General features: G+C 46.1%; 1 protein-coding gene across 5 annotated transcripts in view; it reads right to left on the bottom strand.

Moving 5' to 3' along the window:
• Window positions 1-24,567, bottom strand: part of ILDR2 (immunoglobulin like domain containing receptor 2) — a 39,405-nt gene extending 14,838 nt beyond the window's left edge. For 3 of the 5 annotated variants that reach the window (XR_013775247.1, XM_079313536.1, XM_079313535.1), the window contains exons 1-5: window positions 24,264-24,531; window positions 15,631-15,963; window positions 14,454-14,573; window positions 4,951-5,007; window positions 566-712 (exon numbers count right to left, since the gene is read on the bottom strand). Coding sequence is in view for 4 of the 5 variants with exons in the window: in XM_079313536.1 (XP_079169662.1) it covers window positions 566-712; window positions 4,951-5,007; window positions 14,454-14,573; window positions 15,631-15,963; window positions 24,264-24,309 (703 nt within the window). In the remaining variant the exon portion in view is untranslated. Of the gene's footprint in view, window positions 1-565; window positions 713-4,950; window positions 5,008-14,453; window positions 14,574-15,630; window positions 15,964-24,263 lie in introns of all 5 variants that reach the window. The other 2 variants (XM_079313537.1, XM_079313538.1) reach the window with 2 other exon arrangements.
• Window positions 24,568-27,884: the final 3,317 nt, after the last annotated feature.

Genomic DNA, 27,884 nt, shown 5'->3' with positions numbered 1-27,884 from the left:
ATGTAATAATAGTGCATATAAAAATAATGCCACTGCGAGATGCCCAGAAAGACAGTCAGGGTGTTACAGCCAGCGTTACCACTGCCATGATTTACTGGCAGTTCAGCTTTAAAAATAACTGATGACTCAAGCAGCAGGATGAGGATCATGGAATTTGACAGATCTGACTGAGCTGACCAGGAACCTTGCTGGGTTGCAAGGATTTTGCACTGTTGTAGAGGACAGCTGATTTGCATTGCCAGGAAGAAACCTCCCAGGATGCTCTTAGCTCTGACCCGCAACATTCACTGACACAACAACAACTTTGGAATGGGAGCATGACACTTTGGAAAAGCAGGCACAGCTGCCAAGGCAGGGAGGGCTTGGGGAATTACATTTGTAATTAACTTTGAGCATTCAACCATTGAGTAATAGGTCAGATGCTTCACTCCCTAAGAACCAGTTCTCTAGCCAAGCAAAGTGCTCAGGGCAAAGGAAGCAATATTAGCAGATTCTCCTCCCATTCTGCCAGGGAGCAGAAGAAGTAGGGAAGAAGATTTGCACCAGGCTTGGCAGGGTCACTCACGTGCCCGGGGACAGCAGCAGGACTCGGGACAGCAGGGACAGCGGACGTAACAGCAGCAGCTGTGCGGGCAGCACTGGCACCAGCAGATCCCCACCAGCAGGAAGAACAGGAATGCCCCCAGGATCACCAGGCCCACAAAGACCCACTCTGGAAAACAAGGGCAGAAAGGGAGATACTTACAGGACTGCACATGGCTGTGGAAGAGAACGTCAGCAACATCCTCCCAGCGGAGAGCACGGGGACAAAACACACAGGTGAGTAACAGAAGTGAACCAACACGGGTCTAGGACTAGGGATACTCCTCTTGTGCCACAGCAGGAATGGCAACACAGTGAGAAACGAGCTACAGAGATGTGATTTCTCCTGGCAGCATCTCTGGCTGGCTGAGAGGTGAGCAGCACAGAGGCAGCAGCCCTGGTTCCCTGGGCAGAAACCCTTCACCCCACAGCAGACCCGCAGGACGTGCCCCATTAGCACTTGGACCTCATCAAAGACTCATTCTTCTTGGCCATGTTCATGCTCTGCTTATGTGTTTGTTCCCTACCCACATTCTGGTTTTAATGGGCCAAAGGATGGTGAAAAGCAGGCTATAAATAGCCCAGTAAACGAGCCAGGCCTGCCCCTTCCATCAGGCCTACGCATGCAATTATTCTTCTTTTGAATGTGCCAAATGAACATCCTATTCAGAAGCCACAGCCAGCCAGCAAACCTAACAACCACTGTTTTTCTCCCCCCATTGAAGCCTCAGATGATGTGTGCCAGGCCCCAAAAGGCCTGAAAAACACCCTACAAATGAAAGCAGCAAAAGCTGGCCCAAAAAAAACAGGATGGGGCTTAAAGGGGAAGGGGAAGGAGAAAAGGTTTCTCCAACTTTGCTGCTAGAAAATCTGGTGGGAGCAGGGCTCAGCCTGTGCCAGGGCAGCACCTACTGCCACACAGGAATTCCACAGACTAAGGGAATGGTCACTGAACACATCTGGACCAAGAAATTACAAGGCTGAACATCAAGGAGGTCTGGAGCTGGTTTAATGTCAGAGAAATGCACTAACCTATCTCAAAGAAAGACTGCTGGTGGGGAAATGCCTTCAGGTGTACCCAGCTGGTTATTCAACCACCTTGGGAAAATGGCAAAAAGCAAATAAAGACAAGGTGGAACTGCTTTGCAATGGGAAGGGGTTTATCTCCACTTCAGAGGAAAAAAAGCAGCAGACCACTATCTCCTAACAGAAGTCCAGCATCCACTAAAGAGTTTCCTGGTACATTATTATTTGAGAAGAACTATTGATACAAGGATTGTAATGTGCATGAAGAATCACACTGGAAAAACAGTGCACCCCTCACCTGTGTTGTAAGCTAAAAAGTCAAGGAAAAATGTTTCACTTGGACCATTCAAAATAGAATTTTTCCTAGTTCTTAATAAAACACAAAAATAAGAAGTGTCATTTTTGATCCATCCACAAAAGTAGGATTCTTTAATTTGTTGAAGCTTTCCTGAACTCTTTTACAAACAATTACCCTTTTTAAAAATGCCATTTTAAATCTAGAATTTTAAATTTCCTTTGAAAAATGTCAGTCAAAGATCTGGCATCTACAAATCAAAACACTTCAGAAGTGTGAAGTGAATTTTTTAAAAAATTCTTTATTTCTTTTTTGGCTGACACAGATGAATTTAATTTAAATTTGCATTTAATTTTGGTCCCTCTGGAACAATTTTTTGGTGTTGAACTTACTATATGCTGAGAAAAATTCAGCTAACAAGTAAGGAAAGGGCAGAAGAGAAGCACTCATGAATGGGAAAGCAAGAGCTGAGAGATTGCTGACAAAGTCCCTCAAGTTTTGCTTCTAGCAGATGCTTTGCTTAATATTTTCATAAATTACCTTGACATAGAAAATAAGAATGTGTTAAAATATCATGACAGTAAGCAGTAGGGATGCATTGTCACTAAAGGCTGGGACATGTTATACAAAGGGCCAGTTGTCCTTGGGTGTACAATAGGAAATGTGAAATGCAGTATTATCCTGAATTTCAAAGTATGCAGCAATACTCTCATTGTCACAGGTTCAAAGACCAAGAACTATTTTCTTTTTCTGAACTGGTTGAAAAGAACCAAAAAACAAGAGAAATGATCCAGTATCCATAGGATTATTGTCACACTCACACAATACAACCACCAAAAATGGCATAAGTGGGACAAATAAGGAAAGAATTTCCTGTAGTATTAAGGAAACATCCATGTCATCACACAAGGCCTGCTCTCCATGAAACTTCATCTGAAGTTACTGATGTTATACAGCTCTGGTCACCTTTGCAGCAGAAAAAGTGAATTTAGGTTGGAGCCGATGGAAATTGGGATTTGAGGGATGAAGGGACTCTGGAGCCTGCCTGGCAGCAGGGGAGATGAAAGCTGCTGAGTTACTCTATTAAACAGAAGGCTGAGGGAAGATGAAGCTCCTGCCTGTAAATATGGTAGGAGGATAAATGCAGGAGGAAAAGCAGGTATTATAGTCGAAGATCTTACATAAATGGACAGAAATAGATGATCAGTGATGTAGAGAGAAGCTAAAAAAGTTCATCAAAGAAAGTGATCCAATGGGAAAGAGAAGGGCAAAACCTTAGGCTACTCCTAAACTTGCTAAGCTTACAGAAGGATGAAATTACATGGTGCTGGGGATAGAATGCAAGATAGGGACCCAGATTATCCTTTCCAGTCCTGTACTTCCTAATCTATGCCAATCTAAGCAACAGCTTAGTGGCTTTTTCTTTGTTGTGTTCTCATCTTGTTTTCTACAACCATCCTGGACAGAGAAGGAGGTGAAACAGCACTGCTTGACACTGCCAGCCACAGTCATCCAGTGAAACTCAGATGTCAGATCTCCAGAGCTCTTAGTGAACAGTTACAACCACTTCATAAAGGATAAAAGCCTGGTAGAGGGAAAAACAGACAGCAAGTCCATTAGAAGTGTACTGTAGTCTCCCTGAAAACATTCTAGGAATACAAAAGGGGGTCAGGTTAGTGTGTACATTGCACATTGCAGGATACTCACTCAGCAGATAAAGTAGAAGCCTGAAATCAGTGTCCCAGCCACAGACACCTGTGAGTCAAGATTTCACTTCACAGGAAGTTGGACCATTTCCTTTTCTGATGAGATTAAGAAAACAGCAAAAAGAACCTGCTGGCTCTTCCTTTATGCACAAAACTATGATTCAACAAGTTCCTGATACAACTGTGTGATGCTGAGATGCAAATGACTATCAAACTGCCACACTCTGTGTCCTCATTGTTTGGAAACTACTGGTTTGTGCTTACAGAAGTATCAGCTTTTCTTTAGTCAGGTAACAGGCAGCACCAACTGCTGAAATGTGGTTTGCTGCTGCATTTCACACTTTCTTGCTGTCTATCCATGCAGTGAGGGTACCAGAAAGATATCTGGCCCACACACCATAATTTTATGCCCATTCAATAAAATTCTAAATAACGGGGAGAAAAGTGTTAGAAAATAGAGAATCAACTGCTATCTATGCTGAAAAGACCAATCCCTCTCTCCTGCCATGCAGGAATGCTAGGGAGCTTTGGGTTACACTGGGAGTGGGTGAGTGTCTGCCTTCTCTCTGTTTGCATCTCTGGGACAGACTCAGAAATAGCTTCACACATTTATGTGGAGCTGCATTTTTGCACAAACGTGTGAAAGAAATGCTCCTCGGGCACCACCAGGGAATGATCAGATGACTCAAGGGCTAAATATTCTCACAGCTTTTCCCTTTCAAGAGCAATCTGTTGCACAGCCTCTGTCCCCTCTGCAAGGAGTGCCACAAGTGATGGCTCTCAGTGGTTTTGGCTAGCAAGGGATTTATCACAGAGCTCTCAATTCGGGCACAGCCACCTGGTGTTACCAAGATCATGGCCTGGCTGTGCAGCACAAGAGGGGCTGTGCCACTGATGGGTTGCTAGCCAGTGCTCCATCCCCAGCACCTCCTGTGCCACCATCTGTGGTGGTGGTGGAGCTGAGTGACTGCACAGGAGCAGCTGACACACAGAGCCAAGCAGGGCTGTGGGGTCTCACAGGCTGCAGCAGTTTTCTCTGTGCTAGCAGGGGGAGAGCAGAGATCTTGATAGAAAACCTCCCCAGAACAGCTCTGGCATTCCTGCTCTCACACTGATCCTGGCATGACATCAACTATCTGTGTGCTGGCTCCCAGCATGGCCCAGCACCAGCTCTCTCAGGTCTGAACCCAGCACTTTCCCAGCAAGTGACAGACTCTTCTCTTTAAATCCCCGGATAAAACACATGTACAAGTGAAACATATACCACATAAAGATGCTGCAGAAGGATAAACAGACAAGATGACAGAGGAATGGATGATTAAGGGTGAAATGACTGAATACCTGGCATAATCTCCACAGCAAAACTGGGCAAGAGATCAGCAAGCAGCCCTGTCCTGCCTAGAAAAGACAGAAGGAGGAGAAGAAGGAGAGAGGTTACTGCAAGAAAAACACACTCCCCAGCCCTTGCCTTAGCCTCCAGTTCCCTTCCTCATCAGCCCACTTGCACTCTGAGTTATGTGAATTCCTCTCAGCCACAGATGTCATTCTGCTCAATGCCTGGTGTCTGCCTCTGCACTTCTGCCATTTTGTGTCCTTGCACTTTATCTTTGTCAGTGAAGCTAGGGGGAAGAATCTGGAACAGAGCTTCTCTAATCTAGGCACAAAATGACAAGAAAAAGGAGTCCCTTTAGCATGGTTACATGGTAACATCTTTCTGTTACACGTGCAAAAGCCCCTGGAAATGCACAACAACCCTTAAACAGAAGGACAGAGTTTATTTTTGAAACGTACTGATGTAGTTTCTACAGATATGAAACATCTTAAACTCAGGGCTATCGATTAATCGGCCACGTGCTTCCAAAAGCCGTGGATGCTGCTCTCCATGTGGGGCTCTGTGAGTGCACAGACAGCTCCAGGGAAGGAGCCTTGAAGGAATGCTGTGCAATATGTGCTAATTATTTGGAGATGCATGAGCATCTTGGTGAGGCTGTGTGACAAAGGCCAACTCCCAAGGGAAGCAAACCAACCAGGGAAGGATTAATGTACAAATTTGTGGGATCACTTTGCAAAAGAAAAAGGAAACAAACAATAACAACAACAAAAAAAGGGCAAGTCAACTTCAAATTTATAATTTGCAACCAAATACAAACAAACTCCAAGCCCAAAGGCAGCTTGATGCCTGTTTGTTTTGGCACAGGATGTCTGGGATATTTCCAGTACACAGCAAACATCCTGCACAGTGCTCAGCTGTAATTTGCACACACCTGTGCATTGCCAGAACAGCCCTAAGTGCAGCTGTGCTGTGATCTCTTCCATGGAGCTCCCAGGATCCTGCTGGGATGTTTAAAGACATGCATACAATAGGAGAATTGCACTCTGAAGAGAGACACACACTGTGGGCCAAACAACAGGAGCAGCTAAGGTAAACCAATGCAGAGGTGGCAGGAAGCTGCCTTTAACCTGCCCACGTGCTCTGCACTGTGCAGCACTCAGACACAGCAATGAACTGGATCCCAAATTCCTCAGCCTCTAGTCTGTCCTTGAAGGTTATTACAACCAAATTCCCACCATCCCTTTTTTTCTCAGTGCTTCAGCAGAGACTCTGTAGAGATCAAAAATCCACAAGAAAGCCTGCTGGAGCCATAATGAAAATGCTGTGACTGCAGGCAGTGCTTTGCAGCCAGTTGCAACTCATCAAAGCTGACTAGTACTCACAGGAACGCCCATCCTGATGAGGTGATCCTGAATCCTTAGCAAAAGACAGCATGATGATGCTTCACATAATTGCTCCCCATTTACCACTTTGAGGGAGGACTTCTGCCACCAGTCTGCTGCAACGTTTTCATCTACATTTACAAAGAGTTTCATGACATTCCTTGCAGTCCATTTCCTGGAAGGATCAAGTGTCCAAGCTGCTCACAACTAGTGTGTTATGTTCCACGTGCATATTAAGCATATTCCTTATTTTGGTAAAAGAATACACAACTCTTTTGCAAGCCTCTGTGTGCATATGTGAACCCACATGAACCACATGCATGCAGAATAAGGGCAGAATGAGCATGTAGCTCACCTCCCATGTTATTACCTCTGCACAAGCTCACATGCAGCCCTAGTGAGAGAGCAGATGCCACTGGACAAATTGCTGGAGATCCATAGCTAATTTAGGCTTCTATCTGTGGTTAAAAAGGCAAGGAAATGACACCTTTAAACAGCAGGAACTCTTTCTCAAATGGTCATTGACAAATGCGTGTCTGCTTTATTTTGAACCTACCTGGAGAGCCTTGAACCCTGCTAGTGCTGGGTACCTTCTGATCTCCAAGAGGAATCACATGTCCAACAGGGAAAAAGCATGACTTAATACAACAGTGCCTGAGAACTTGGTAAAAACAAAGACAACCAAAGCAGCTCCTCTGTGCTACCCATGAGCAGCCTCACTTGGCTTTGTCAGAGCACCTCCCTGAGGAATTTGCATCCCTGCCCTGCCAACAGGACTCACACAGCCCTGGAGGCCCCAGAGCCCCCAGCAGGGATGCACAAAGCCTGGGAGGACCAGAGGCAGCAGCAAACCCCACCACAGCTCCTCCTGAACTCTGCCTGCCTCGCCCAGCCCAGCTGACAGCCAGCAAGCACAATGCCCACCCCTGGGCTGGATAAATCCCCTGATTAACCCTTTCCCACACCATTCCTGCAGGGAAGCCAACAGGCTGAGGCTGCCCGTGGTTGCCCCAGCAACCAGAGGCTCCTACCACTCATTGAAGGAGATTTTCCTCCCTCTACTGCTGCTGCTGCCAGCAACAAGTGGAGCAAAACCCCAGTCTTGGTAGTCAGCAGGCACAGGAACACAGGAACACAGGGACACAGGGACACAGGGACACAGGCTCTCGCCTCCTGCCCTCTGCAAGCCTGGCCCACACATGGCCACAGCCCAGAGCCAGGTGGTGGCCACAGAGGGGATCCCAGGGCAGCACACACTGCCCAAAGCACAGAGAGCAGAGTATCCTTTTGGACCCATGGCTGTAAGAGCAGGCAGGCAGCAGACAGAGCATCCATGGCCAGCACCCACCCATCTCTCCATGCCCAGGATGCTCCTTCCATGGGCTTTAAGCTCACCTCCTTAGCTCTCGTTTTTTTAGGTTTTTACAAGGAAATTTTAAAGTGGATGCTGGGGCTAGAAAGCAATTAGTAAGGAAGAAACAACCCAGTAAACATCCTGACAAGACACTATCTGGCCACACCACCTCTGCACAGCAGCTCTGCAGAAAGGGCTGCAGGCACTCCAAGTAATGTCTGGGCACCACTGCTGTGTCACAGATCTGTGCCCCCCCCCCACAAGAGTTTCATGTCCTCTGTGCAAGCTCTCACCACCGAAGGGATAGAGGGAATAGACAATGGCCCCATTTTCCAGGGTCATCCCAGGTGACTGTGTCAGAGCTAGGAGCTTGTCCTCATTCTGCAAGGATCTGGGACATGTGCCATCTCCATTCCCACCACGCTGCTGAAGGCTTTTACCTGCCCATAGTGGCCTCTCACCAGGCACCTCACACGCCCCAGGCCCCAGCCAGCCTCGAAATGCAATGGAGCTCGCCAGCCCCCCATCTGCACTGGCAGAGCACAGGAGGAGGAATAGGAGAGGAAAAGCTGGGGGGATGCAGAGCAGCTCCAAGAGGTGCAGACACACAGCAGAGGCGAGCGAGGACAGGAGTTAATACACAGCAGGCAGGCAGGCAGGCGACAGAGCAGTGAGCAAATAGCAGCAGAGCAGGGAAGACCTGGAGTCAAGCACACAATTAGCAGAGAGTCTGCAGAGAAGAGACACAAAAATAATTAGGGTAAGTGGTGCAGCTGAAAAGAAATGATGGCATGAATAAAGTAGGCGCAGGTGCAGTCAGAAACACGGCAATTGTGTAAATATGGGAACGTGGTAAATCCTGGCAATCACATAAATGTGATAAATATTGGGTAACTGTGGCATGAGCTGCTGAACTGCTTTCCTGCTTGCAGGCTGCTTCCTCAGCCCAGCCTGCTGCAGTGGGATCACAGGACACAGCAACTGCAGAGGGAATTATTTCCTTCTCAGTGGTGGAAAACTCTGCCAAGCCATGCCACAGCAAGAGGCCCCTGGCAAGGGACACTGCCCTGAGGAGAGGCTGGAAAGCACAGGAGAGGAAGTGTGGCCCTTGTAAATCAGACACTTTTCCAAGGCAGCTGCTGTGAGATTTATTGGGGGAGCACGGCTCTGCAACGAGTTCCTCTATGCTCCCTCTACTTGGAGTAAACTTTATCCTTTCTTCCCATCCTTCTCTTCAATTGGACAGAGAAACAGCAGCAGCCCCTTTTGGAGATCAAAGTTTTAGCAGGCAACAAAGACCTCCAAGGAGGCTGTTGCCTTGGCTACTGTAGTAACCACGTCTTTTAATCACATCACTCTCCTCTGTGAGCAGCCTGTCGCTGGCAAATAAGGAGCAAAACAGGGGTAAAAACCTTGGCAACAAGTAGCACTTCTAATCGGTGTGAAATAAATAACCAGGAGCAGGCTGTGCTAGGACGAGGGGGACTGGGGTTACAAAGGCAGCAGCACAGTGGTCTGGGGCAGTGCATCAATTTTCCAGGATTTTTAAGAGGGAGGCTCCTGTGCCAATCACTTCCTTCGCCTGCTGGCTCTACCCACCCTTGGTCACAGCTCAAGGTCGGTGAGCCCTCTCCCTGGAGCTGCTTACAGACATGTTCCCAGCTGAGACCTGGGCCAACACAATCCCAACACAAGGCCACCAGCACAACTCTGCCAGCTCCTGTGACCGAGCACTGGCTCGGATGCTACTGGCAGCTTTTCAGCAAATCAGAGCAAAACCCTAAAACCAACATCATGTAAGGGAAAATTCTGCCAAGAACTTTTCAATCTCTGAAATCATGTCAAATTTTATTATACAGTCTCTCCTGGCATAGAAGAGATTCCAAACCTGGCTATATTTATACCAGCTATTGAGTCACTTTGCTGAGTAAGAGCTGTCTTATTAGCATTGCACACCATACACACGTGTCCCAGTGGAGATTCATCCTCACTGAAAGTCAACACATGTCTCTATTAGTACATTAATTACTGTACAATATGCTGTGTGTATATGTATCTACATTCTTTACTTTACATCCTTTACTACTTTTACTATGGGTGTGAGACTTTTTAAATTTTGGGTTTAGCCTATATGGAAACTGGCTGGTAATATAAACTGTAGAAAATGGCAGTTTACCAATGTTAGTTGCCAGCTGTCTCCAGAAATTAACATCTCAAGTGCTATTTGTTGTTATTTAAAGCATAACAATGGGAAAAAAGGAAGCTTGGGGGGCACCTTACTACTCTCTACAGCTGCTTGAAAGGATGGTGAGGAAAGATGGGTCGACCTCCTCTCCCAGAGAATAAGTGACAGCATAAGAGGAAATGGCATCAAGCTGTGACAGGGCAGTCTCAGGCTGGACATCAGGAGGAGTTCTGACACTGAAAGGGTGGTTAAACACTAGAATTGGCTGCCCAGGGAAGTAGTGGAGTCATCATCCCTGGAAGTGTTCAAGAAACACTGGACGTGGCACTTAGTGCTACGGTTTACTTGAGATGGTGGTCTTCAATCAAAGGTTCAATTCAGTGATCTTAATGATTCTGTGATTAACCATAAAATAATGTTTCACTGATACACAGTTCATGTAATATTAGCTGCTGAATTGTATGGAAAAGCAGTCTGGCAATATCTGTCTAGCAAAGCACACAGATCACTAACCAAAGTGTCAAACCAACAGCTGTGGAGTACTTTCTGGCCTCTTCCAAAAACTTGACAGGTCCTGGGGAATGGAGCCACTGTTTTGGGAAGCATGTCTAAGCTATGTAAAACCTCAGAATGCAAACATCACTGAGTTTGCATAGACCTATGCATTCCAGAGTACCCAGCTGAGCTGTATGTACAGGCACTGCTCTGCAGCTGCTCCAGCTTGGGAAGGGAGCAGTGTAGCAGCTCACATAGGCCTCTGCACCTGGTTAGTAAATTCTGGCTCTTGGGAAGGCTTATTGGGTTGTATGCAATGCCATGCAATGAAGCTGGACTGCATCCTGATGTGAGCTGGTGACATGAAGCCAGGGTGACACTGACACTTGCATTGTACTTCTGGTTTGGAGGTTACTCCAGGCACACTGCATCCCTGCACTGGTACACGTGCAGCTCCCTTCAGAAAGAATGCAATGAATTACTTCACTGAAGCCCACTGACATTCTCATATAAAAAAGCAATACACAAGGGCTACAAATAACAATATGATTAATAGCACTGTCTGTGTTTCAAGAAGCAGGACATTAGCTGCCAGCTACTATAACAGAAATGTAGACTTTTTTCAATTTAGGATTCAGCCCTCTAGATTCAATCACATTAAAAAGTTTAAAAAATAAAATGTATAAACTTGCAAATGGATTCATTAGCCCAGCTGTAATGTCAGCAAAGGTTCTAATTTTCTAATAAAACATGAGTGCAGGGAATGTCACTTGATTCCTGCTGTGGAATTGCTAAGCTCTGGACTAGTTCATATAGTTCATATAGTCTCCAGCATACTACATCCTGTTAGGAGATTCCAAATGCCATCATAACACACATATATCACAGAATCATTGTGTCCAGACTGTGACCAAATACCACCAGACCATGGAAGTGAGTGCCACATCCAGTCCTTCCCTAAACACCTCAGAGACAGTGACTTCAACACCTCCCTGGGCAGCCCATTCCAATGTTTAAGCAACCTTTCTGGGAAGAAATTCCTTCTGATGAACTCCCACTAGCACACTTGAGGATGAACCCCCACCTTGCTACAACCTCTTTTCAGACAGTTGTAGAGAGTAATAAGGACTAAAGAATATCTTTTAAAGTATAATGAATGTGCAATAGCATTTTTTAAAATTTAAATTCTCTCCTTACTCTACAGGAGGTTCCCTACCAGCAGGTCTCCTGTGTTTCTGAGGCAGAGGTTGCTACCCCTCTTCCCTCACCTGCACTGCTTCCCTTTGAGAGGGTTAAAGTCCCTGACTAAGCAAAAAATACTGAATGGGCTTTTCAGCAAAGTACATAATAAGCACATGCCTAACATCAGGTATGCTTTACAAATCCTATCAGCTTTGCTGAGCACACATAAATATATGCTTGTATGTTTTTCTGAAATAAGTGTGACATGAGGGCAGCACATGGGATTCTCTGATGCTACAGCAGCTCTGTGTGTCAACATGACACATCCAGGTAACAAAACCCAACATGCAATCCCATCATGACCCAGCTCTCTGGCTACTTAAGAGGTCACTGAAGGTCTCTGTGATCACTTTCCTAAGAAAAAAAGAAATAGTGTAATTTGCCCAGGTTTTGGATTTTGCTCTAAGTTGTGATAAAGTACCTTTTGATCAATTTTTCATGGTATGATTCACTGAATAAAAGCAGGACCCTCCACTTTTAGCTAAACAGACTTCCATTAATTTATTGATGCTATAAGTATGATTTCTACCATTTTTGCCTCTAAGTCCTTTCATGGTTTCAATGTGATATTAAATTGCCCTTTCATCCTGACATTAATATGAAACCACTAGAAGAGATATTTTTATATTTCCTCTCCCATTCTGATTTTTCTGTCACCCCAAGGAAAACGTGAGTGGGTAGAACCTCTGCTCTGTTCAAAATTCTAATTTATGCTGAAATCATGTAGCAACCCCAAAATAAGCAATGTAAATTTCATCTGAGAGACCACTGTAAGCAGGGAGCCAACAGCAATGTGCTCTGGAAATCTCTCACACACTATCCCTCTGCTGCTCCAGCCTCTAACAGGGAATCTGGGTTCCACCCAAAGAGCAGCAGAACAACAAACAAAACCCTTTTATCACATGTCCCCCTGGACTGTAGAATTGCTACAACCTACATCTGTATTCAGTATCTCCCTCCAAGCAGTGGGATGGAACAAAAAAATATCCCAAAATATACAGAATATTAAGAAGTGGTGTTTTCATCATTGGCTGCTTCATCCTTTAGCCATGAGATAACAGAAAACAAAGTAGCAGCAAAGGCAGAAGGAAAAGAATAAGGTGGGAAGGGGAAGAGAGGGAAGGAGGAAAACAGGTAGGTAACCCTGGAATTGCACCAAAAGCTGGAATGTTACCTCTATCCAGGAAAAGCAATATACAGAAGCTGCCTAACAGCATGAGGCAGAAGTAAGCCCACGACAAGTCTGCTTTCATGCTGCTGCCAAACTTGGCAGAGAGCTGCATAAAGTGCATGGTCAGGCCCAGAGGCCAAGCAGAAAAGTAGATTTGGGCAAGGGTGATGCAGCCTAAGCTGCATGTGTCCCCCAACATAACCACAATGAACTGGGGGCAGAGATATCAAGCCAGCTCCAGAGGAAGGGATTTCTGTGCTTTCTCCCCACAGTCTTCTATACACACTGAAAAACCAATTCTTCCTGTTACCATGGCACTATTTCATCACTGGTGTCTGAGCACAGTTGTAGATACACAAGAGGAAGACACCAAATCCTAGACAAGAAGGTGAAAAAAGGACAAAAATTCAACAGCTCATCACTGCACAGACACAGGACCTCAGGAGAGGATTTTAACAGCTACCACTGCCACCTGGCAGAGATAACCTCACCTGAACTCACACAGGTCAGTCCTGGGCCTGTTACTAAGTGCAGATGATACACTGGGTTTACACAGGTGTGTGACACTGTTTTCTGGAGTGACCAGACTGCCCTTCCACTCCAACTGTCCATTGTTGGGCTGACATTAAAGGGGTGAGGAAAGGCAATGGCACTGTGACACTCATTCAGTCTGGTTTACTTGGTGATGATAACTACAGCTCCAAATATAAATACCAATTAAACTCTGACCTTTGTCAGATCAAGGGAACACTCAACAGTTGTGTTCTATTGCACACCTCCACACATGACCTACACACTATCAACCCAAACTTTTGAATATTTCCATCACAGGATCCACAGAGTCCCAGTGAGGTCTTAAGGTAAATTGGGAAGAACTCAGCTTTTTGGTCTCCTGGGACATCTAGGGTGTAAATACTACAGCTGGCTCCAGGCATGTCAATTAAAGACTCTGAAAGGCCCATTCCACTCCACTTTTCTCCTCTAGCTGGAATGGTTGCTTTTCTGACCTTTACAGTGAGCTGCATCACTGAAAGCATACCCTGCAAATATGGAAGAAACTCAGCCTGATCAGCACACTGCTCAAGGGAGCTTAACAGAAACAGAGCCAAGCACACACACCACAGAGAGGGTAGGTGCTGTTAGTGGCAGCACCAACTCAGATTTGATCAGGGTGACTGTGAAGCTGCACCTCTAACTGGACAAGTGTTATTAGGCACACAAAAAAATCTCTGACACATTCAACACAGTGCTTCTTGACATCCTCACAGGTCAGAAGAGTGGGATGAGGACTGCAAAAATCACAGGATCTGATGTCTTCTGGGTGTCTGCTGTTAAAAGACTCTGTCTTCAAGTGTTCATTTTGCTGCAAGTTTTTTGTTTTATCCCTTAAAAACAGGAGTTCTGCCTTTCCATAGTTTCTGCAGTCATTTACGCCTGTGTAGCGTGTGAGCAGTGTGGGTGTAAACATTACTATTCTGGTTTGGTAGCATTTGCCACCCACTTTGCCTAGGTGTGAATGACTGCACAAGGTGCAAGGCAATGGTGACAGTGCTGCAGGGACTGTTTTACATAGCTCTTACACCCATAGTAATACAGTGCACAGGGATGGAGAGACAGCGAGAGAGCAGCAGGAAAGATGCATCAGGTATCTGCTGAAAAAGCAGCCTGACAAGAGGCCTCACCAAGCACAAGCAGCTCCACTGATTCTTCATTCTTGCCCTCCACATCATCTGGTGTGATAATAAGGCAGTAATAGAGGCCACTGTCTCCCCACATTAACTTCCCAATTTGCAGGTCTGCATCTGGAAGGCAAAAAACAAAAGTTTCAGGTTTTCTCCCCAACACTTACAGGAAAAATGGAGTGTTGAATGCACTGGGTCCATCTCTGTGTCCCAAATCCATTTCATTTCCTTACTAAGATGAAAGGTTAACCTTATCCAGAATCCCACACTATTCAGGAAAAAACAACATGTCAGGACTTTTGTCTGTAGATAAATAATGCTGCAGAGCACTCACCCTGCAAGAGCCAAGAGCAGAAGGGGTCACTAATGCCTCTCTCTGTCCTTCCTGTCACTTAAGGCTCACCAATCATGTCATGAAAGAAGGGCTTAATGTCTCCTCTGCAGCACCTCAGCCATTTGGGAAGAGGTTACACAAAGCAAAACACTCCCTCTTGTGAGGCTGATCACATGCTCTCCACACCAAGGAGTGTCCACTTCTGGCTAGGTGGTCTCCCCAGTCAATCAGACACCTTGTGTTTTGGAGGGACAAGGTTTCTCACACAGCCTTCCAGATAAAAATGTTTAAGGACCCTGCTATCCCCCATCTCTACCCAACCTGGCATCACCCCATAGAAATCTCTTCCTTTCACTCTGCCCAAGGCTGTGTGGGTTTGGGTTCATTACAGGGTAAAGCTGGTGAAGTCCGTGGCTGAGCAAACATGAGTGCAGGATAATCTTGGTATTTCAGAACTAGGAAAACATCAGTGGCATTTGCAAGGAAGAAAAACCTATCCTGCAGAAACTGTATTTGTATCTCTCTTGCTGCCATCCCTCTGCTAAGTAAAATCTATACACACAGCAATATGCAGATATCAGGAATAAAAAGCTTCAACTTCATGGAAGAGAAAAAAGGACACTGTATCTGAGGACCTACAAGGAGTCAACTGAAGGTAATTGCCAAAGGAAATTACCTTTGGGTCTGGGATTGGTTTGCTGAATCCTAAATGTATGACATACAACAGCTCTCTTCCACAGCTTTTTCAGAGGGAGTCAACTGAACAATTACTGCCAGACTCCAGTATCCCAAATTAAGGGTCCATTCCAGCCCCACCAAGCATCACTGGGGTAGGAGAGTTACCATGGACAATGCTGACGTCTCTTTCCTTATAGAAGTCTCCTATGGTGATGGCAGATCCCTGTTTGGAGGCCACGACACGGACTGTCCTCCTGCTGTCCACACAGTCCAGGTAGGGATCCCAGTCCAGGTTCCTCTTGCTCATTGTTTGCAAACCAGAAGTCACCATACCCAGAGCTTCTCCCATCCGGTCCTGGCAGTAGGATTTGTACCTCCACTGCACCACAGCAGGTTGGGTGGAAGAAGTAGAGAAATGGCAGCGAAGCAGAGCAGGCTGAAATAACATGGCCACCTTCTTCTTCTCAGGCACAGTGACCTGCAACCCTTCCACCTCAGCTAGAAGACAAAAACATGAGTGTCATATGCTTTGGCACTGCTTGAAGAGGAGCTACTGCATTTTATCACAGCATCATTCCCCCCACATACATAAAATTGTCCATCTGTTTCAGGTGCTAGGGCACAACACTCCTCAATGTATGCAAGCTAAGTTTGCTTTCTCATAGCTTACAGTCACAAAGAAAAACACAGCATGACAGGGCTGAAGGCTCAAATGTAGCATGCTTATGCTGTAGAAGCCCTAACACAATGGTGTGATGATTCACAGCTTCTGTGGCAGGTTCAAACATAAGGAAGAGGTATTTTGAGGATGGCTGTGCTCCACTTGTAGAGCAGGTCAGCCAAGGGGTCAGATCTTGTGTTCATAAGACACCTCCCTCCCCATTTCAATGGCATCACATCTCCTCTTTACAAGTCAGGCAACACACAGTGCCTGGACCAGCACATTCTGCACTGGTGCCCAGCTAGTGCTGCCAAACTCCAGAGATGCACGAAGGAGTGGATCCAAATCACAGAGCTCTTCCCAGGGCTGGCAAGTACCACTGAGAGAAATTGCTCCATGTGGGAGGTGTGGAGAAAAAGGGCCCAACCCACAAGTTTTTCACATTCTGAGGGAGGAGAGGGCTCTCAACAAGTAATGTTTATCTAGCAGCTGACAGGAGAGTTGCAGCCTGGACCTGATGCATTAAGGCCTCAGAGAAGATGCAGGGGACTGCTGCTACACCCTTGTGTAGCTGAGGGAGTCAGTGAGCAGTGTCAGCCCTGGGGAGAGTGAGGCACTCCATCCAACCACAGGAATATGGCCAAAACTCCCCCACATGCCCCTTGCTGCTTCCCTCCTTGTGCTGCAGGCAGCAATGTCTGAGAGCACTCACACAACACTGGGAAAAATAAATCAAATTGAGTGTGGAAAATGTTGGTGTTACCACACACCTCACCCAGAGCAGGTGGAAAGAGGGAATACACAGGAAGACGGGAAAAGAGGAAGTACAAAGATAACAAAGCAGAAGAGAAAGTCTACACAACATCTGGAGAAGGGACTGGTGGACTTGGGGAAGCTTAGTGAAGAATGAAAAGACTGACAACAAGGAAAGACTTCCTGATATCAAGAAGCAGTAGAAGGGAAGGGAAAATGCAAGAAGTAGAAAAACGAATAGACACAAAGCATCAGAGCAAATATAAGAAGCAGAAGAATAAGCAGGAAGCTGGCATTTATTTGGAAGAAGCTGGAGAAGGTGTCTCAACCCAGGTAAAAATAAGTACAGAGGGCTGCAGTCAGGTTGCAGGAGATTCAGAAATTATGTAGAGAAGAGAGGAAATGGAGTCAGCAAAAATAACCCACCCACTCTAGAAAGCAGAGATGAAAAGGAGATGGAAATTGGCAAAAGAGAGTGAAATGACAGGAGATATCTTTAGAATGGTAGGGGGGAAGGCATAGACTAAAGCATTAGAGCTTGAAGCAGACAGAGAGCAATAAATGCATCAACTGTGGAACAACAGCAGGCATGAAGAGACAAGGTCAAGCTGGAGACAGCTGCAGACCTGAAATGCAAAAGTGAGCAGAGATTGCATGATCAGGATTCAGAACCAAAGGAAAGTGAAGAGGCTGGAAAAACAGTGAATATTAAATTCAACAAGTTATCACTGTCTGAACTGTAAAACACAATGAAGTCTATAAATCCTAGTTGGAAAGGAAAACACAGTATGGATAGAACCTAGGAGAAAGCCGATTTCAGAGAGGCAAGGTGGTCACTGATACTACCAGAGTTACTGGTCTAGGCAGGATTTGACCTTAGGGACTACTATGTGAAGGTTTGAGGAGCAGAAGGATGTTCTGGCATTTGCACAGAAATGCTGTATTATGCATATAATGAATGCAGGACACCATGCACGTTGTGCTTGTGCCATGTGAAAGTTGTACAAGAGGTTCTCCGTTTTGCCAGAAGTGCCTGGACCAAAATCCAAATGCTGAAGTGTGGCTGCTCTCCAGACTGCCACCAAGCACAGCTGAGGTCTCCCACAGGACAGGCAGGGGAATGAGGCAGCTCCCACATTTTCCTGACACACAGGCAAAGAGATTATTCAGGAAGTGGCAGATGAGACATTTCTGCCAGGCTTCCTTTACCCCAGGACCGAGCAGGGGCCACATGGCACTAAGGGAATGCCACCACTTGCTTCTCAAGGTGAACCGAGTGGTGACATCTGATCCTCTCCTCTCCAGAGATTTGGGGTTTCTGGGATGCATCTGAATGCAAAAATCATGAAGAACACCTTGGAAAAATCAATGGGTTTTCACACCTGTGTCTGGCAGCTCCATTCCTGACCCCTCACATGCTGAGGCCAAAGCCCCCAGCATGTGGCATGAGCTGATCAAGTGACTCATCACGTTACCTCAGCTTCAGGGACAGAACAGTGACACACTCAATATTTAAATCTTTCCCTTGTGAACAAGTATGCTGCTTAGTAAACACAGTGCTCTCAGCTAACCATGCACCATAGCCCTCCTTCCCTGTTAATGAGATTAATGAGTTTGGCAAGCCAGGGACTGCTTTAATAAATGATTAGCTGAGCTTTAGCAAATTCTCATCTGACTAACTTTCCCCACCCTACCCCCATGTGAATGTCCATATCAAGAAAAGAAAAGCTTTAGGGAAAACACAGGAATTTTTTTTTTTATATCAAAAAGCATTTTGGAGATGTGCATAAAATCATCTAGCATCTTCTATATTCTATCCCAAGCTCTTTATTAACTTCTTAAGTATTATTTTCGGATTCCTTCCAGGAATAGCATTTAAGAGCAACACAGTGCCTCAGACTGGGAGACTGGAGCAGAGGAAACTTTAGATCTATTTAAGTCAAATTATATATAATTATATATGGCTGAATTGGGAAATTATACACCTGTTATTTCCTTTGCCAAAAAAGAAATACTAGAATTGATTCATGCAGTATGTCACTGCTGTAACAGTGTCCACCAAAAAGGGCACCAGGATGTTTGACAGCCTGAAGACAAGATGGTGGCTTTACACTGATCACTTATGTCCAGGCATGGGAATTATAGGATTTTCTTACCTTCAAGAAGAAACTACTGACCTCAAAATGTAGTGTAGTCAAGACCAGAAAAGCCTCAGATATATAACAGGACAGAACTCTGAGCTGTTAATATGTGAAAAATTATGAGAAGCTTAGTGACAGCACCGTGGTAACTCTTTATCTAGCTGAATACAAACAGGACTAAAAAGAAACTGAATTGTGTTGTGCTATGTTTTGACTGATGCAGACAGAGCAAAATTAGCCCTTACTTCAAAGCCATCATGGAAATGCAATTCCTGCACTCTAGAGAAGGAACATGTTCATTGTGAATTTCACAATGTTTCAAGCTTCACAAGAAAAAAATCTAGCTCCTCATGACTATGTGATTATTCTGGTTTCCTCCATTCTTGCTCTCCTAAACCTAAAGAAAATATTAATTAATTGCATCTTGAGTTTGTGAGTGTGTACAAATATATACATACACACTCCCAGAGAAAGAGTTTAAAAATAAACACACTTCTGAAATATAATTGTATGGGGTTTGTCTGTTTCAATTGGCAATGTGCATTTGTATCCTTGCACTGATTCCTTTCCTGAACTATCCTCAGATTATGCATTCAAACTATGCAATCAACACTGCACACAAGCTATCACTAATACATTTCACTGGTGATTAAAAAAATTCCAGGAAGCGATTACAGAGGGGATATTTGTAAGGGAGGGTTTGAGCCTTCTGAGCCTGATCTTCCTAAGCCCTTCCCTGAGCAAGAGAGAAGGCAATTGAGAGGTGATAACTGAGGCTCTTGCTGTGCCACTGACCTCCAGAGAAGCCTATGCCTCCCCGAGGTGAAATGAATCCCAGCAAGATTTAACTTCAACACACAGCCTCTAGGAATGGAATCACAGAATGGTTTGGAGGGGACCTTAAATATCATGTAGTAAGAATAAAATTGATGTGAAGCACCAAACTCTGGTTCAGTGGAACAGGTCTCAGGCTGCATCCTTCAGGAACACACAAGACTTGAGTTGAAGAGAAGGCAGCATACAATATTCTTCAGGTCACATTGCTCTCCCTATCTGTGCATACATCTCATCTCTTTCTTTGCAATTATTTGGCTCATGCTACTGCTTGCCTGAGGTAGTACAGCTGATTCTACGACAATACAAAAACAGCATCTCCCATTTTCATGTACATTTATTGACAGTGGCAGTTGTGCACACAAGAGAATGAAAATCACTGGGTCCTGAACCAGGCACCTCAGGAAAGCTACTCCTAGAATTTACCTCAGGGCTTTGGCAGAAAAGAATGCATTCTCTGGTAAGAGACAGTGCCCTTAGGGTAGTCTTATACCACTTCCCAAATAAAACAAACAGTTGGGCAAAAGTACCATTGGTTTTGGCACCTTGGATAACTATGCATCATTTCAGTGTTCTTTCCCCCACCGCTGAATACTGGCACACCATTCACACTTTCAAATGTGGATCAAGCTCGAATCAAGAAGGGCAAGATCTGAGCATGGAGATCAGAAAGTCAGAGATTATAAAGAGATGTGTAAACAGATGAATGGAGAGCCAGTGGGATCACTGAGATTGTACAGGTTCTTGCCTACTCATGTTGGACTAAATCCAATCCATGCAATTTATTAGCAAAAGCCATCACCATCAGACTGTGTCAAGTTCTTATGGGAAATTAATTGGATGTCTTGGTCTGGTTCTATCAGACTTGTGTTCTTAGCAACGTGACCACTAACTGTCAACTTTTTTTGGAAGCAACAAACCAACGCCTGAACAAGTCAGCTGCAGCTGAGGTGAAAGCACGGGTCTGTTTTTCACAGCTCCTTAGCAAAACCAAGAATTGCAGCTCTCCATCTACTTAACCTGGAAAGGGGAAAACCCAAAGCAGCTGCAGAAAAGTGTGGCCTTGCACACCCAGCACTCACAGCACAGAACCTCAACACCAAAACACTCCATGCAGGATAGGTCAGGCTGTGCAAAATGATTGCAGTAGACACTGGACTATTCCTTGCTCTTCCACATTCTCCATGGTGCCTTCTCCAGGCACCCCCTGTGCTCATTACACCCACTGACCACAGCACCTTGCACACATTCACAGAAGTCACTCTGGATGCTCTCAGGTGAATTATCTCAGCTCTGGCCACCAGATCAAACCCACTCTCTGCCTTACCACTGCCTGAAAGCAGTTATAGTTGTCAGATGCCTCCTGATTTAGATTTGGTTTGGCATCCCAGAAATCATTCCCAGAAATATCACTCATCAAAAGCCTGAGAACAAAGCAAAAGAAATGCAAGGATTCTCTCCAAGCCTTGTAACACCAAGCCATAATACCTGTCCTTGGGATGGCATTGGGACTTCCACTGCTGCCAGTTTCACTCAAGGTGACCTGACAGGAATACAAAGTAAGAAAAACACGAGATTTCTTCCCAGCTATGCTATACACTTATGCTCTGTGAAGCCAAGTAAGGGAGGAAGTCAGATGAACACTTTAAATCAAGACAAGTAAAATAGTCCAACCATTTCCTTGCCTTCCCAAGACGTGTGGTCAGCTGGCCAGAAACAGTAAAGTACAACTGTGCTCCAGCATGCCCCCTCTGTCTGCCCTCCTGAACTATGGGTGGGAAAGAACAGGTACAGCAACAGTACACAGGGACTGAGTGGAACTACTGGTGGAAAAGTACTTATCAGGAAGAAGAGATCCCATTTTAATGTGGACAGTCTTCTAATTGTAGATTTTCCAAGCTTAGTCTAGGTTGTGAGGCAGAAAAAAACTGATCTGCTTGTTCTGTACATAAAACTGGAGTTCAGTTTCCAGTGCAGCATTGTGTTCTCGTTTTAAATGCATTAGAAATTACAGCATTAATAAGAAAATGGTAAACACAAGGGGAAGCTTCATTCCAAAATCAAGCTGCACTTGGTAAATTACAAGAACAGGCTTTACACAGGGACTAAGGATACTTGGCAAATTTTATCTTCTTTTTATAGAATGAAAGCACAGTCCCACACATATCTTAACCCGTGTGACCTCACTGGAAGGAATAAAGAACGACCTGCTCTTCATCCATTTGCTGTTGTTATTAAAACCCTCGCTTTAGGCATGTGGGAGAGCAGGACAGGAGGGGGAGAAGCCAAACCAAACCCATTGTACCTCACACAGGCTTTTTCGAAACTGCCCTAAGAACTCACAATGCGCGAAACCAAACAAAAGATAAATCCAAGAGCCAAAAAATTAAAGACAAACAAAGGACAGAGAGGAATTACTGCTGGGAGGAAAGAGACTGAAAGTGCTGATTAGAAATTTCTCAGCCCACCTCGAGGAGGGAGGAGGGGAGGGAAGGGAACGAGAGCCTTCTCTTTCATGCTCCCTTTTGTCTCCCTGCTTCTTCCCCATCTTGCACTCTGTCCCCTGGCCCCTCCACCTCCCCACCCCCACTTCTCTTCCCCAGAGTGGAGTGCACCACTCTGCCTGGATTAGGGCTCCTTACCTTGATGCAGACCTCTCATTCCTTTGCACAGCCACTGGGGAGAGGAAAATCTTGAATGCATGTTTGCTAGCCCCCTCCTCCTTTCCTGTGCACACACACACTGACACACCTTTGCTTATTTGCTTGCTCTGGGTTTGAAAAAGGACACCAGCACCTGATTTATGGCTGGGTAGCAGCGGCTGGAGGGGAGCAGGCGAGCACACAGCTATGGATAACCTGTTGCCTGCCGGAAGCCTGTGCCTGCCAGCTCTCCACAGCACCAGCAGCACGCAGTCCTGTCTCAAAAGCACAGGGCTGGAGGAAACTGGAAGGTCTTCCCACTGCAGCGGTACATCTCTCTCTGCATTGACCCTGCATGCTCCAAACAGTGCTCGCTGCCAGGAATTGAGAACTGCCCTCAGAGGAAGGAGAAAAGTGTCAACAGCCCGGTCTTTTAGCTTGATAAAAAAGTCCTGATTAGGCTGACATATCCAGATAAAGAAGCTCTTTAAAAAGAGGGAGGAATGTAATGTCATGTTTAGCTACACCCTGCACCCCTTTGCCGATCCTTGGGTGCTATTTATCAGCACACTACTATGGCTAGTAGGAAAGGAGGGGCAGCTGTGGGTGTTGGCACTCCAGCCCAACTCACTGAAGTGGGATGCATTTGGAAGCAGCCAAATGGCAGGGAAGGAGGAAGGGAGAGAGGGGAAGGAGGATGAGCTGGAAGCTGCTGAAGCCCCAGATGAGGCCGTGAAACCCTGGAAGGGAGCAGTAGGCAGGCACCGGTGTTGAAGATGACTCAGAGTGAAAATGCAAGGAAAGGGGTGGGTGGGTGGTGGGAGAGAGGTGTTATGACTAAAAGCCGAATTTACTGCTTGTGAATCCTAAATCTGAATAGGAAGAAGGAAGAGGCTGAGGTCTTTTTTGTGGGATACATAGGTGACAGTGGGAAATATATACCACTTAACCCAAGTGTGTCTGTTTCTTCTTCCAGCTTGTAACCAGCCTGCCCAGCTAAGTCATCCTACTGCAGCTTTTCCTACAGCCTGCTGCTCCTGCCTGTGCCTGGCTGCTGTACCAGCTCAGAGATCTTGCCTCTGACCCGACACGGCTTTCTCCTTCTCCCGGTTCCCGGCTGCCCCGCCGCGCTCACCCTGCTATAATCCCTTCCCTCTCCTTTCCTCGCTGCCCATCTCAGACCCAGCCCCTTTTCAGCGTGCCCTCTCCCCATCACTGAGCCCTCTCTGCTCGCCTCTCGGGCTCCCTTCCCCCTGCCCTAGGGGGCAGACTTGCCCGATCTTTTCGGCAAGCGGTGGGCAGCGAGATGGGCTGGGGGCAAATCCCTTCCTGCGCTCAAAGGCCTGGGGGCAACTGCACTGTCACGGGGAAGAACTCCCCCCTGGAATTCTGCCCCCCTGCAAGCCGGGGAGAGACAGGGCAGCCCCCTCCTCTCACACCTCTGTCAGGACAGGGGGTAAAGAAGTTCCTGCAATTGTTCCCGGCACGGCACAGCACGACACGGGGGGAGCCGGGGGTTTGTCGCCATCCCTCCCGCTCGGTGGCCAAGGACATTCGGACAGCCCCGGGCCGGCTTCCTCTCCCCGGCACGGGTGGAGAGAAGCACCGGGGCCCCTCGGAGCTGCCCCCAGCCCTCTCCGCCAAGTCTCCGCAAACTGCACCGCGGGACGCTCCCTCCGCAGCATCCCCCAAAATTCCCGCACGTTCGCCCCTAGATAATCCGTGAGCCCCGGCGGGCTGGGCACCGCGCTCCTCCCGCCGCCCTACCTGCGAGCCACAGGAGGACGATCCATCCCAGGACGTGCCCATCCATCTTCCCAGCGGTGCAGCGGCGGGAGCGGCGCGGGGGCGGCCCCGCTCGGGCAGCCGCCTCCCCGCAGCGCCGGCCGGGCTGGCGGGGCGGCCGCGCCGTGTGCTGTGCTGTGCTCCGCTCCTCCCCCGGGCCGGCTCCCGGGGCCGCCCCCGCCGCTGCCCGGGCTCGGCCGGACCGTGTGTCCCTGCTCGGCTCCGCTCCTCCCCCGGGCCGGCTCCCGGGGCCGCCTCCGCCGCTGTCCGGCGAGAGGAGAGGAGGGGGACGCGGCTTCCCGAAACTGCCTCGCTTCCCGCCTTCCTTCCCTCCCTCCCTCCGTTTCGGTTGCCTGGCGCCGCTCCTCAGCCTACGGGCATCCCGGCACGTCCATCTGCAACTCCTCCAGCCCCCGGCATCCCCGCTTCTTAGATGGGTTCTTAAAACTCCTCTTAAAAATGTCCCGTCCCCCCCCCGATCATCAGTCCTCCCCAAATTAGCCAAATGGATACCTTGGGAAATGAGCGTAGACGGTTCCCGTTCTAAATTTCCCTGGGGTTTCTACTTCCAGCATGGGCAAGGCAACTATAATTAGTTAATTTTAGATAATTTTAGATAAAGGAGTATGATTTTAGGTGAGGAAGAGTTCTGGCTGTTAACAATGGGCAGCCGAGTTGCGGGGTGTTAAGTTTTTGTGCCAACATGATACTGGAAGGGGATGGGGATTTTTTGGTTTGTTTTTGGTTTGTTGTGGGTGGTTTTTGTGAGAAAGGGGTCACATACAGCCTTAAAATACATTTTAGAATATGGATGTTGCTTAGAAATTAAATGGTCCTGGCCGCAGCAAACCCACGTGGATACACATTAACTGTACTTAAAACTTTTAAAGTTTCTGTGAAAACTTAATAAGTCAGTGGAATTATTCATGGGTCTAAATGGCTGGCTAAAATAGGATCACGCCTTCTTTTGTGGCTCAGCACAGGAGAGAAGCACTTTGCGAAATGGCTCTCCCTATTCACACCATCCAGCACAGGTTCCCTTTGAGTGTTGTTCATCCTCAGGCACTTTTCTTACCTGGATTTGGCTGGTGCTTGTAACCAAAGCTGGGATGCTGCTGGCACCAGTGGTCCACATCAGAGAGATGGGAGTAATCTGCAACTTCATCTCATCTGGAATCTGCCAAAAAACAGAAACGATTCTGATTACTCTAAAGCAAAGAGCTTGGCGTGTGCTGCTGCTAAAGACAGGGTGCACAGGGACGCCTGCGGTAAATCTGTACAAGCTGTTCACATTCTAGCAGGTGTTTTCTAGTTCCTTGTAGATTCCTTATCATTTCTCCTTTCAGGCTAAACTTCTCTACAGGCAAGATAAGCTTTTCTTAAAAATTGTGAATGAAAAAAATCAATAATTTCTGAAGGAAAAACCAAACCAGCATGTTTGCTGTGATAAAAAATGTGTTGAAACATCTTTGGTTGTTTTCAGACAGGTGCAGTCTCTCTAATAGTACATTTAAAATTGAATTAAGAAGGAGACAATCCTTAGGCAGTTGATCTGGTTTTAAGTGTTTTATTTGGAGCTATTCAATGTTATTTAAAAATATTTTCCACATGGAAGTTTATTTTTATCCAGCATTGCTTTAAAAAAAATTACACACCCACTCCAATCAGTGTCCTGATGTTCCTCTGACCTGATGCATTATGAATTTAACTTTTTGCACTACTAGCTAAAAGTTACTATTAAGAAGTCCCTGTTACACTAAATAATATATATGTGCAGCAGCGCTGCTCTCCTTCAGCACTCTGATCTGACACCCCACTGCCTTCATGCACACTTGGAGGTGGAAGACAAAGCAGAAACTCTCATTAGGGTCACAAATTCAGCCTCCAGCAATGTGTGGTTGCAGAAAATCCAGATGGAACTATAACACTTTGCATCACTACAGGGCTTGCCTCACCACTGTTACCTATCTGTAGGATATAACCCATGAAAGCTTGTACGAGTTGAACTAAGACTTCTAAAATATAAATACAAAGCTATTTTTCTCTCCTTTCCCTCACCATTTTTCCTGACAATCCTCAAAATTTCAAGTGAAATCCTGGTTCCTTGCTTTATTGTAACTGAGCTGGCCAGAATTCTGATCCAGAGTTTCCTGAGACAATATTGATGTTGATATTACCTCATCTTTTTAACACTGGGAGCAGTACAATCCCTTATGCATCACTGTTGTTAGCTACTATTGGGGTTTTTTGTTCGGTTGTTTGGGTTTTTTTTTTAATCTACTCCAGCTTTTGCAAATAAATTTGGCATGCATCACTTTTGCTAAACTTTTGACTCACCACAAAGGAAGGAAAGATTTTCAATAGAAGGAAGCACCATTGTTTCGCATGTAACGTTGGATTTATATCTGTTTTGAAATTCTCATAAACTTACCGTAGGGTTCTTTCTCATTTAACGTGAGCTGTCATTTGTATATAGCCACCTAAAATGAATGCCCAGGCCCTGAATAGATGTTCCAGATCTCTGTAGACCTTTGATCTCGTGATTGCAACATCTGAGCTGGCTTAATAGTTAATGTTGGGATGTTGTCTTTCCTTTTAACCCAAGACTGAAAGCTGCATGAGCGCAGTTAGCCCCACTTCACCTTCAAACGGTGGGGAAATTCCTACGCAATTAGCCAGATGGCTTCAAGCCACAGCCCAGCAGGGATCCTTTGTCCTTTGAAAAACAACGCACTGATGGACTTAAACCTTCATCTCTCTTAGTCACTTAACAACCTTGACACCGGATGAGCAAATTCCCGGTGTTTGCCCTACGTAATTTAGTCCCAGGCAGAAGCGGAGGAATACCACACTGCAACATTCTGATTTCACTGCTGATAGCGTGACAACACCTGAAGGAGTTCTCTAAGCCATGGGATCATGAACAAATTCAGCTGAACAATGGGGAAACAAACTAATTTTTACTCATGCTGTGGCAGCTGCTGGTTCTTTTCTCTCCTTGCCAAGTACTTCAATCCTCCCTCCCTCGTCTCATCTTCCAGTACCAATCTTTTGTGCTCGTTTCCTCTGCTGATAGCAGAGTCAGCTTTTTTAATTACCACCACGTGGAATGATTTACACCACCACCTCAGAATGACCCATCTCGGCAACATCCCTGAAAACCCACTCTGCTGCATGAAGATTTTCACGCCGTTCAACCTCCCCGGCTGGATTTCTCTTGTAGAAATTTCCATAGAAACAGTGATTTCAACAGCTTTTCTGGGATGCCATGCTAGACTCAGCCATTAGACACGGCTCTCTTGATTTAGTACTGAGATCAGCACGCCGCAGAACTTACTGGGTGACACACCATCAGTTCCTAAAACTTTTCCTCGTTTGCTGTGTTACACTGAAATCTCCTATTAATCCTTGATAGCTTCACAGCAAGACATTGTTGAAATATATTTACTCTCTGTGTTGTTTTCTTTTTCCAAGCTGCCTGGCTACATTTGATAGCACAATAATACAAAGCTTTTACATCCTATTAACATCAGGAGTGAGTGATATGTATATACAAACTGCTATTGCTTTTTAATCATGATGTTTGTACCAAGAAATGGTTAG

The sequence above is a fragment of the Erithacus rubecula genome, assembly GCF_903797595.1.
Source record: "Erithacus rubecula genome assembly, chromosome: 1".
NCBI classification, from domain to species: Eukaryota; Metazoa; Chordata; class Aves; order Passeriformes; family Muscicapidae; genus Erithacus; species Erithacus rubecula.
Note: the sequence above shows the minus strand (reverse complement) of the source record. Positions and strands in the feature narration are given on the sequence as shown.